The sequence below is a fragment of the Solanum dulcamara genome, chromosome 9 (genome assembly GCF_947179165.1).
Source record: "Solanum dulcamara chromosome 9, daSolDulc1.2, whole genome shotgun sequence".
Classification (NCBI taxonomy): domain Eukaryota; kingdom Viridiplantae; phylum Streptophyta; class Magnoliopsida; order Solanales; family Solanaceae; genus Solanum; species Solanum dulcamara.
Window position 1 is genome coordinate 19,160,871 of NC_077245.1, and position 11,321 is coordinate 19,172,191.

Consider the following 11,321-nt stretch of genomic DNA (forward strand, 5'->3'; position numbering starts at 1 on the left):
AGCATTATGTTAATTACTAAATGTTTCGATGCCATTTTGGTTTATGTTTTGTGATACCTCATATATGTATACTTTTAAAAGCTAAATGATTCGAAATAGCACTTTGTTTGAATTCTTTGAGTTTATTTCTCCTGTGATATTCCAAACCTCACTTGTAAGACCACATTGGATATGTCGTTGTTGTTATTTCTCTTGTGATAAATGATTTTCCATGTGAGAAATGTTTTACATTTGTATGTCGTCAAATGTGTTGGATAGGCCATTAGTATTTTGATTTATATAACAAACTTTTGAGGCTATTAAGGCCATGCAATCTATTTTGAGATAAAAATGATTCATGAGTTGCTTTTGAGAACTGGGAGTGCTATTAGGAAGGTTCTACTCATTGCCAAGAGACTACACGTGTCAGTATAGGGACATAGACAGCTAAGGCTGAACTCAGAAGTGTAAGGGTTAAAGTCCTCCCTAGTGTGGTCAAATTTACTATCCTTAGTCAGTGTTATCAAAATCAAAAAATCTAAGGCTTTTTGGGACATTAAGCTCTAGGTGCAAATAAAACGTGGGCTTTAATAAGAGAAGGCGCAAAGGAAGAAAAAATAAAAATATATATGTTTAGTCCAATACTAATAATTATAAGCATGCATGACAAATATATGAACAAAGAAATTGGAAAAAATGATGATATAGTGAAATATCAATCGTTTAGTGTCGCCTCTTCAGAAGAGGCTCATTATAAGGAAAATTATGCCTTGGAATCTTGATGAAGACATTGAAGCACATTAAGCGAGGTGAAGCGCGCAATAAGTTTTGAGCCTTATTTTACGACTTAAGCACTTCTTTGACAACACTGTCATTAGTACGACACTACGATAAGACACCTAAGCAACTAGCGTTATAATACTTGCCACTAAGGTGTACACCTATGGTTATGAAATTTATGTCGATGTCGATATAGTCCTCTCAGCTAAGTTGCTCGTATTCAGGTACGGGTGTCCAATACAGGTGTGGATCTAGAGGTTGGTCCTTCATGATCTAAATTTTAAGATTTGAGTGTACGGATACGGGTTCGTGGATTCAGCTAAAAGTAATTCGAATATCTAAAATTGGAGTTATACGTTTCAATTATGAGACATTATGGGGAAAACTTACCGGGTCTTCCAAGGAGAAAATATTGATCAAGAGGAGAATCCTAGGAGATAGAAAAAAAGATTGGCATAGAACTTTCTATATACAAGCTATTTCATTTTCTTCAATTTCACCCTACTTTTGTTTTGATTTCAGAAACCATAGGTATTTATCTCAAATTTCTCCGTCTATTTTGGTCAAAGTGCCCAAAGTCGATTGATCATCCGATATGGATCCCACACCCACATCGTCGACACAGGTGCGGCACCGAAAGTGAAGAATCCGAGCAACTTAGACTCCCGCTAGATGCATAAACTTAAGTGTTTATGATTTGAAGCTTATAAGCTAATGTTGACTTTGAAATGTGTTTTTTTTTAACGAAGGTAACATTTTGTATATCAATCATCAGCAGAAAGGCTAGAATCCAAAAATTTACATCACAATTCACAGCCTACATCCAAATGTGTAGGACCAGAAACAAAGGGAAAAAACAAAAATAAACCATCTCTAGATCCTACTTCTTACAAGGATCTTAATATGTCTATAATAGCCAATGGATCATCTATATACCCAAACCACACCAATAGGAAAAAGTGATAATGCAATTCATTTGATCTTATGCAAAGGACTACTCTTAGCTCTCAAAACATCTAGAGTTCCACTCCTTCCATTAGGTCCACCATATTATTGCTGGGACGATTCTCCATCTGTTCTTGTTTGTGCTGCCACTGCCCTCCATATTCCAGCTTACTAGAGCATGGCCGGCTCTTTCAGACATAATCCGTCTAATACCCCTTAAGCTAGTAAACAAAATTCGTAGCTGCCAACAACTTTATAGTGTAGAACAAATGGTTGTTTGTCTCTGCATGTTGCTCACAAAAGAAACAACTTAGACACATATGAACTCCCCTCTTCATGATTTGACTTTTCATTTAAAATGTCAGATTTATGAATTGATATAAATGTTTTACGCTTTCTACCAATGTTCGTAGCATTGCACATACTTTGCTTAAATGCTTGTTCTACTTCTTGAAGAAACGGCCTATGTTACATGCTAGGCATGTGGAGCTTAGGCCTGTCAGCCACCATCCCCTTATTTATTTCAGAAACTAATGTGGCTCAGAACGAGCAGCTTGTTTAGGACAACTCCACTTCCATAGTGATTTTTGGTGAGGCTCCACTTTGCTTTCGTGGAGATCAGTTAGAATTATTCTTTTGAGTCACTGAGGCCTGTCTAAGTTGGCTAGCTCATTCCTTGTCATAGAGTCATAAACAGTTATTCTTTTGGTTGTATTTATCTTTTACCATGTGGCATGCATGAGCGTAACATTGTCACTTTTATCTATTTTTCATTTCTATATAAATAAAGGGTTTATATTTAAAGTTGATGGCTTCATGAATGAATTTCAACTTTTTGTGTTTATGGATTCAAATGCATATATAATCGGGTAACATCATATAGGATTGGTTTGTTCGGTGCAGGTAGTGTGTCGGGTACTGGTCACGTAAATTTTGGGGCATGACATTTTAACTACTTAAATAAGTGAATTTGAAGTCATTTTCTGAGTAGGGGGTCCCAATTTGCCCTGCACAACGCCAGGGCAAGACGAGGAAACATAAAAGTAAGAAAAGTTCCCATTTGTGATTGTCCTAAAGAATTTTGACTAGTCCGCAAGAAAATTCGACTAGTTTACCTAGCTTATTGCAAATATGCAATATCAAATGCAAAAAACTTTACCAATAATTAACATTCAAAATTAAAGTATCTTGGTAGACAATGCTGGACACTTAGGGATAAGACCTTCTTGCAGGAGTCCTCGGTCATTGGACCTGAAGTCAATAAACCATAGTTATTATTCCAAAGGCTGCAAATTTGCAAATTGACCAACATACAATTATTTAACTTTTATTTTGGCTGGAAGTGTCTTATTTTGAAATGACATTTTCTCTCTAAAGTAGATTTTACTTAAATCTATACAACTTAGAGTACAAAAGTTGATGAATGGATGGAAGTGTGAGATTTTATTTTGATACTCCTTCAGAGAGATGTCTATACTTAAAGGGAAATTATGGGAGAGATTATTCAAACGACTTTTAAATGCAAGTCCGCTGCTTCCCATTTCCTCCTAAATTCCCTCTTTCTTCCCATGATCTTCAAGATTTCCCCAACTGAACAATTACTAAACATTGTTGCAATAATAAATGAAACCCATAAAAACAAACACGTTTGATGCTCTGTCAAGGCACCACAACATGAAAAAGTTGCCATGTTCGTAAAAAAAAAATATGATGAACACATTGAAGCAACTAAAGTTCAAATTTCATCTATGGAAAATTTGAGCTTCAAGCTGCTTTTTTAAAGAATAACAAATAACAAAAAATAACTGTTGTTATGTAATACCTCTCTGAGTAGCATTTGAAGTATCCTCTTCTTGAACTTTACGCCGATAATCTTGTTCAAATCTGTCCAACGCATGGAATTCATGGTACAGTTCCTGCAAAAAGCAGACTAGTTATCCTTACTAGAACCTGAGCCAGATAAATTTTTACGAAAAGAGGAATGCAAATTGATGTCCTAGATTACAGAAAATGAACTAATAAGCAAATTCTGGCTGTTTCTTTGTAATAACGACAAAGCTCTTTAGTGTGGTTAGTACTGATATTGGCCCGTCTGTGATAAAGAAGCCATACTAACCAACCTCCCACCAGTATGGCTCCTAAAAAGGTTTGTTAAATGTTAGGCTTGAATTCTTACCAAACCCGAAAATGCAAAAACAAGATATCTCCAAGGGATCTTTTCTTCTTCGGCACCCAAAAGTGCAATTCTTGTTGTAAATATTTCACTTTAAATAAACTAAATGGAATTTCATTCCAGATTTTTAGTGAAGCAAACGGATGAAAATATGATGTGATGATTTGCTTAGTTATCTAGTTGTTTACAAGGCCCTACATGTTACTCTGTTTGTTTCAATTTATGTGGCATAATTTGATTAGACGTAGAGTTTAAGAAAGAAAAGATGATTTTGGAACTTGCAGTCTTAAACATGCCATGTGATTTCTGAGGCTCTAAAAGCATGCCAGTAAGAATAAGATAGGAAGTTTATAGTTAAATGTTATCCAAATATAAAAAGGTATCATTCTTTTTTAACGGACTAATAAGGAAATATGGCCACATAAAATGGAACAAAGGGAGTAACTAATTGATTATTGTATAAAAGTGAAACTGATAAAGCCAAATTGTGTGGCAACATCCATTATTGACCCAATCATGAAACAAAATCCAGGAGAAACTTTAACATATCCATTGAGCTATTCATTGTGATGCCTTCCTTTTCAGTTTTTTCTTTTTTAAGCATCCATTACTGACCCCAAAAAATCAACAAGAATCTATTAACATAGTTCCATCAAGCACATGGAGTATGCTGATGTGACCTTGAAGGTAAGAGAACTTTAATGTTGTCGCTGGAGTGTTATGATGTTCTATCAGTAGTCGGGGAAAGATTTTAAAATCCTACAAAGCTGTAACGAGCTTGCCATCATTATCCCCTGACATGGAGAATGCCATAGCAAGAGAGAATAAACGGATAATCTTTTGGACGGGGATGAAGAAATAGAAAAGCTAAAAAATTCCTGAGTCTTGCCTAGTAAGTGACTTAGGTCGTTTTGATCATCAAGCAGGATCAATATTTGCAACAATATATAGTGAACTGCTAAGAAATGTAACACTTCGAATGACCAGAAGATTTTGAACCCAGGAGATCCTTTACGGCTTTCCCAATTCCTATCAAAGACAATAGCCTTCAGATGCAGTGGGGGAACATCGCTGCTGGGAAGAACCGAAAGAACTCATTGCAAAAACTACTGTCTATCACTAAACCCCATGCAGAGGTGAAGGGATGAGAATGATCATCTCACTAAATCTATCATGAATGGAGCTCAGATATGGCAGCAACAGCTCCAAATCGGGAAAAAAGAAGTTTATATGGACCAACCTCCAGGTTTTGTTGTTTGGAAGGGGGAGAGGGCAATTAGAAAGAATGTGTTTAAATCAATCAAGTAAGAATGGGCTCCTATTTCGCCAGCTATTAGGAATAGAGGGGTCTCTAAACAACAATCAAAGAGGCTAATCGAGACCCTAACTATAAGTGTGGGGGGGGGGGCGGGGGGGAGAGAAACAATCTAATATGTCTACTTGGATGGTTCCTTTATGGATTCTCTCGGGCTTGGTTTAAACGCTTCAACCTAGTAGTCCAGGAGGTCAGATGGAATGGCAAGTCAGATCATTATGACCTCTCTCCACATTCTATACATGATATTCCTATCTATCTGATTATATATATGTTGACAATATAGTCATTTCTTATGAAGCAAGTTGTTCATTAATAATGCATCAGGAAGATATTGCAATTTTCAATTTGTTTTCGAGCTGAAGCACCACTTTGTGGTCAACTTTTCAAGCAATACAAATTCAAAATAAAAATGAATATGAATTGATTTAATTTGTTTTAGAGCCGGCGTCTTGTAGAGGCCCTTCGCCTATCGCAGTTTCACCCATCGAACTATCTAAACCCAGCCAACACCCTCTTTGTCAAATTTCTGTTAGATTTGGCTGGAAGTCATGCGCCTCTCATGTGCTTCCATCTTTCAAAAGAGAAAGGGCAAATGAAATCACCTCCCTGGCAACCAATATTTTCTCCTTGCTTTGTGCGAGACCATATTTCCCACTAATTACTATGAATGTGATAATTTGATACTATGAATCCATGTTGTAGGCCACCAAAATAAAATAACCTTCAATGATTTCACACGGTCTTCTTACGATTTTCTGAGAACAGCTGATGACACAGCAGTGACAGTGCTAGTTATATTTGGCTCCATTTGTAGTCACAGTAACCTACTTTACCAGAGCATCAATGACTAGTGTGCGTTTCTAACAGTCTTAAATTTGCATGACCTTTTCAATCATGGATAGATCCTATTTCTTCTCCACTATTTTTTAAAACCAAACTAAAGAATCAAAATATGTATGTAATGGAATATACACGACAATGGGAGATCAAAAAATGAATGAATAATGAGATAAAAACTCACAGCTGTATACTGAACCAAGATCATCAACTGCACCATCACAGCCTCTGCTTCTTCTTTCAAGTTTTTATGAGGTGTCAGTTCAGATTCCAGCCTAAATATAATGAAATGTACAATAAATGATGTGATCACTCATTGAGGTGTATTGATGACTAGCAAGCAATAACAGATAAAAGCTTATAGCAGTTACTTTTCGAAGTAACGTTCCAAGTTGTGCCATTGAGGATCTTTACAGCGATTTCCAAAACGAACCACTTCACCAGAGAATATTTTCAGTTCATCCCTGCCATATTACAAAATATTAGAAATTCACTCTGGCAGACAGAACTTGAAAGTAGCATCTTATACGACAACAAGCTATCTCAGAATCTTAGCACCTCTTGTCTGCTGCAGCAATTCTCAAGAGCTCATCCATATCCTTTGTTATCAAGAGCTGCACACCTTCTGAAGGAAGCACCACCTCCTTCAAATGTTGCACATTCTCTTTTGAAAGAGAATGCATAAGATTGGCACCCTTGACAATGGTGTTGGCAACTTCAAATGCCAAAATTGAAATTTTATTTCCCTTGGTTGCCATGTTTGACGCAAAACCGCTACTAAGGTTTAAATTTGTCATGCTGCTACCCAGTGTGTCCAACACATTTACAGCCTTACCAAGCCCCGCCGTACCAGCTCTTCCCAACAGAGAACTCACTTCTGAAACCTGTCTAGCAAATAATAGATAAATTCCAATTAGAATACCGAAATTTAAGGGTGTTCAGGATTAAGTTTGATTCATTTTTTACCTTAAAGAAACAGTTGTGTCAGTTTACTAAATAACCAAAACAAATCAAATAGAGCCTGCATTTTTGTTTTGATTTTGTCGGTTTATTTGGGATTTTCATTTTTCTCACACAACACACAAACTCAATTCATTCAATCTCCTAGAGTCAAAGGAGAAATTTCTCATATGTCGAGATATGATTAGCAAGAACCAAACAAATTGACGAACCTATTATCAATTCAAATATCTGTGAGGAATTCATCTTGGGACATGACAATGTTCACATTCATAAATCAAACAATCACCTTATATCCATATATGCTTTCATACTTACTTTACCTTAATGATTAAAAACAAAAAATAAATCACTTCTCCTAGATAACTTCAATATAGAAGAATAGAAAACTCAAAGAAAGTACCATGAAAATTTACATACATCTTTTTTATGGGTAAAAATATCTAAGGTTGTATTGAAAAAAATTCTCTATAAGAACAAATAGTTATGTTCATAGGAAGTTATAAACTGGCAAATACATATACACACACATATATGTATATATAAAGCGAGAGAGAGAGAGAAAGAGAGTTTATTTTGGTTTGACTTTTTATAAATATTGAACCAAATCATATTGATGGTTTTTCCAAATTTAAAACCTAATATACCAAGTCAAAGAACATGCCTGATTTTTAACGTGACTTTAGTTTGATTTACTGTTGCAAAATGGATGAAAAGCAAATATCCATCCAACCCGCCCAATTAAAACGGTTTGGATAATTGATTTTTTAAAACGGATGAGATATAGATAATGTCCATAAGACATTATTACCCACTAAAGACGGATACTTGAGGGATAAATAATGGGTTTTACAATTCCCAATCCCCTCCAAACCCATATAACCCACTATTGCAATGGTAAAGGAGGACCGACTATTGCTTTCTAGATCATTAAGGCTAATGATCTTTCACCTACACATTTTTTTCTTATTAATATTAAAGGAAAGATTAGGAATCACGGTTTTATATTTCAATTATGAAGTTCAGAATGTAAGATGTGGGATCCATTATTACAATAGAGAAGTTAAAACAGTAAGATTAAAAGTTTTGACACAGAATAAATAAATGTAGTACTAGTATTTTTCTTTTTTCCCGTAATGTACTGCTTTATATGATTTTTTTCCATTCAGCACATCGTCATTTTCTTTTATACTTCTTATTCATAATTTTTCAATCTGATCAAATACATTGTTAAAAAACTTAATGCAACAATTTATATTCCAACTTGCACGTGTATGCAAAGTTAAATTCTGATCCTCCATTTTGCGTTCTATATAGTTCTATTTTTAACGTTTAAATATTTCTTTGATGTAGCGTTGATATTTAATTTTTAACTCATTCAATTAATTCCATTTTTAGAGTAATTAAAAAAAATGCTTTAATTAGTTAGCACATCTTATTTTGATTTGCTTTAAAAGGAAAGGAAAAAATTGGCAGAAGAAAAAAGAAAAAGAACCAAGACAAAAGAAAGGCAAAACCGAAAGGCCTTTTCACGGCCAAGTGTTATTCACCAAAGATCACCTTCAGTAGTCTTATTAACTAAACCTTCAGCAGCACATGCTCTCTTGGAAGTGTTTACAGATGTGCTTTTGTTTCTGAATGTCATCGACTAAATAAGATTTAAAAACATCCGCTACTACAATGTTTTATTTTCTAAGATGCTATCTCATGCATCAGTCAAATTCTGTCATTTGTTCTCTCTCATTTTAAATTACATCAGATTCTTTTATACTTATTTTACGTATATTTTGTAAAATAGGACTACTCAAGTCGATGGTCTTTTAATGAGTTGTATGAAAGAGTTGTTGTGGGGAGATTAGGCAGGCTATCGAAGTGAAGAGTTCTTTTTCTTTCAAAAGACATGGATAATATCCGTCATTCAACCCATTTTTCATCCATATAAAATATGGTCAGGTCGGATAATTTATCTGTTTTTGTCTAATTCGTCTTCAACCCACCCATATCCAATCTGTCCCGCCCATTTGGCAACACTAGTTTGGTTTACTGTTAGATTCAGTTTCCAATCTAAGTGGAGAGTTCTTTTTCTTTCAGAAACCATTGATAATATCCATCATTCAAATCATCTTTCATCCATATCAAATATGGGCAAGTCAGATAATTTATCTGTTTTTGTCTAATTCATCTTCAACCCACCCATATCCAATCTGTACAGCCCATTTGCCAACGCTAGTTTTGGTTTACAGTTAGGTTCGATTTCCAATCTGAGTGGAAAGTTCTTTTTCTTTCTTCAACCCACCCATATCCAATCTGTCCCGCTCATTTGCCAACGGTAGTTTGGTTTTACAGTTAGATTCAGTTTCCAATCTAAGTGGAGAGTTCTTTTTCTTTCAGAAGCCATGGATAATATCCGTCATTCAACCCAATTTTCATCCATACTATATATGGGCAGGTCGAATAATATATTTGTTTCTATCTAATCCGTCTCCAACCCACCCATCCAATCCGTCCCACCCACCCATTTGCCAACACTAGTTTGGTTTACGGTTAGATTCGGTTTCCAATTTTTCATGAACACCTCTGCATTAACAATCTGACTCGTGCAGTATCAGACGCTCTAATAAAGAGTAGGGAATATTTCAGGAGGTTGTCAGATTACATCCTTCAGTTATATGAGAGGATGACAAAAGATGAGATTAAAATGGCCAAGTAGCTAATCACGACCACACTGGGTTTTTCCACAATATAAGTTACAAATAACATACTCTAAAAATCAAACACTATGGCAACGAAAGCATTTTTTGGTTCATCCATTCGTTTTTCTTCTTCTTTAGTTTCACATTTGGTTTATTATGTTGCTGAAAAATCTAACATTTGCATAAGTGGATACACCCCTCACATTTGCATATCACGATGAGTCCATTTATCTTGTAAACTGCTATATTGGAAACTTTCAAATAATTACTAGCTACAATAAGGAAAAAGACAAATGCACTAGGTCATAGCCAAAGGACGTAACATAGCATATGTGACGACTACTCACCTTTGCAATTGCAACTTGCTTTGACCTAGTTGATCTGGATTTGTTAGATAAAACCCTGGACAGTCTTGGAATTCCATCATCAACATCATCCATAGGAATCCCAAGAGAAATCGCATTCACCTCCGGAAAAGATAATGCTGGTTCAGTTAGTTGCTCATCAGCGGTTTCCTCAGCAGGGGATTGCATGGGATCACTGTTTAGTTGTGTGAGCAATCTACGCGACTGATAAACTATTCCAGCACCATAATCAAGATGACCATTCACATGTGGAATGCCACCATCTGTTGTGTTCTCAGCGTTAGCTCTTCTAGAGCAAAGACCACCCATCTTCTGAATAATGATCTTCCACCTATTTCAATCTCGAGCAGAACCAAAACAGTGTGAACCTGCCACTGCAGAATGCTAAAAGTGTCAAAGCTTCTCTTGGAAATTGCTCACATTTACTGCTCAAATAGATTAATAACGCCAACATCTTAATCCAAAACAAAGTTTAGCAACATAAATATTTCTACAGTACCAACTATAAGAACAACTGTTATCTAAACATCCCACATTCAAGTAGGGTCCGGGAAAGGGCTGTACATGTGCCTTAAAGATCCCAGTTTGAGTAAATCAATTAAAACACAAACAATCAGAGATGAAGGAAAAAAGAGACTTACCCAGCAAGAGAAAACTAATAAAGATGACAGCTTGGGATTCTGCAACTCTCTTTCTTTAACACAGGAAGAAGGAAGAGGGGTTTTAGCTTAGCATTTTTGGAGCGTATGAAGGGGTGGGGAGTAAACGGAAAGACCGAGGTCGCAAAGTGTTCCTTTTCTTCTTTGTCAGAATATGACAAGACACTTCTTCTGCCACGTCAAACTTCAAACCATTGCAGGTCCCATACGCCACCGTGTTTTTTCCCTTAATTTTTTTGTGACAAATTCATTAAACCTAAGTAATCACATTAGTTCGAGTGTTTGACCATAACAATATTGTTTAATGAGAAAAGTGTCATTATGTTTTTTTTACTATTAAAAAAACGAAAAATATCAAAAATACCCCTTATTTATTATTTGGTCCAAAAATATTCTTCATGTCAATAGTTTGATCCAAAAATGTTCTTGTTGTCAATATGCTAAATCATTAAGATATGTTTTATCAGATTTCGGTGTATAGATTTTGGTCCTTAACATTTCAATTTTCGATTTAACTAATAAAAAAATAATCATAAAATAAATATATGACTTCTCTAATAATTTAGCGTAACGGTACAATAATGTAACTTTACAAAATTTTCATAAAATAGA

The 11,321-nt window shown here is 35.3% G+C and overlaps 1 protein-coding gene across 2 annotated transcripts in view; it reads right to left on the minus strand.

The window, feature by feature from the left end:
- LOC129902409 (protein PSK SIMULATOR 1-like) overlaps positions 1-10,956 on the minus strand; it is a 35,598-nt gene extending 24,642 nt beyond the window's left edge. Inside the window, exons 1-6 of one of the 2 annotated variants that reach the window (XM_055977639.1) lie at positions 10,692-10,956; positions 10,033-10,424; positions 6,591-6,916; positions 6,404-6,496; positions 6,217-6,307; positions 3,527-3,620 (exon numbers count right to left, since the gene is read on the minus strand). In XM_055977639.1, coding sequence (XP_055833614.1) covers positions 3,527-3,620; positions 6,217-6,307; positions 6,404-6,496; positions 6,591-6,916; positions 10,033-10,359 — 931 coding nt within the window. In that variant the 5' untranslated portion in view covers positions 10,360-10,424; positions 10,692-10,956. Of the gene's footprint in view, positions 1-3,526; positions 3,621-6,216; positions 6,308-6,403; positions 6,497-6,590; positions 6,921-10,032; positions 10,425-10,691 lie in introns of those variants that run through there. The other variant, XM_055977641.1, reaches the window with a different exon arrangement.
- Between the last annotated feature and the right edge of the window lie 365 nt (positions 10,957-11,321).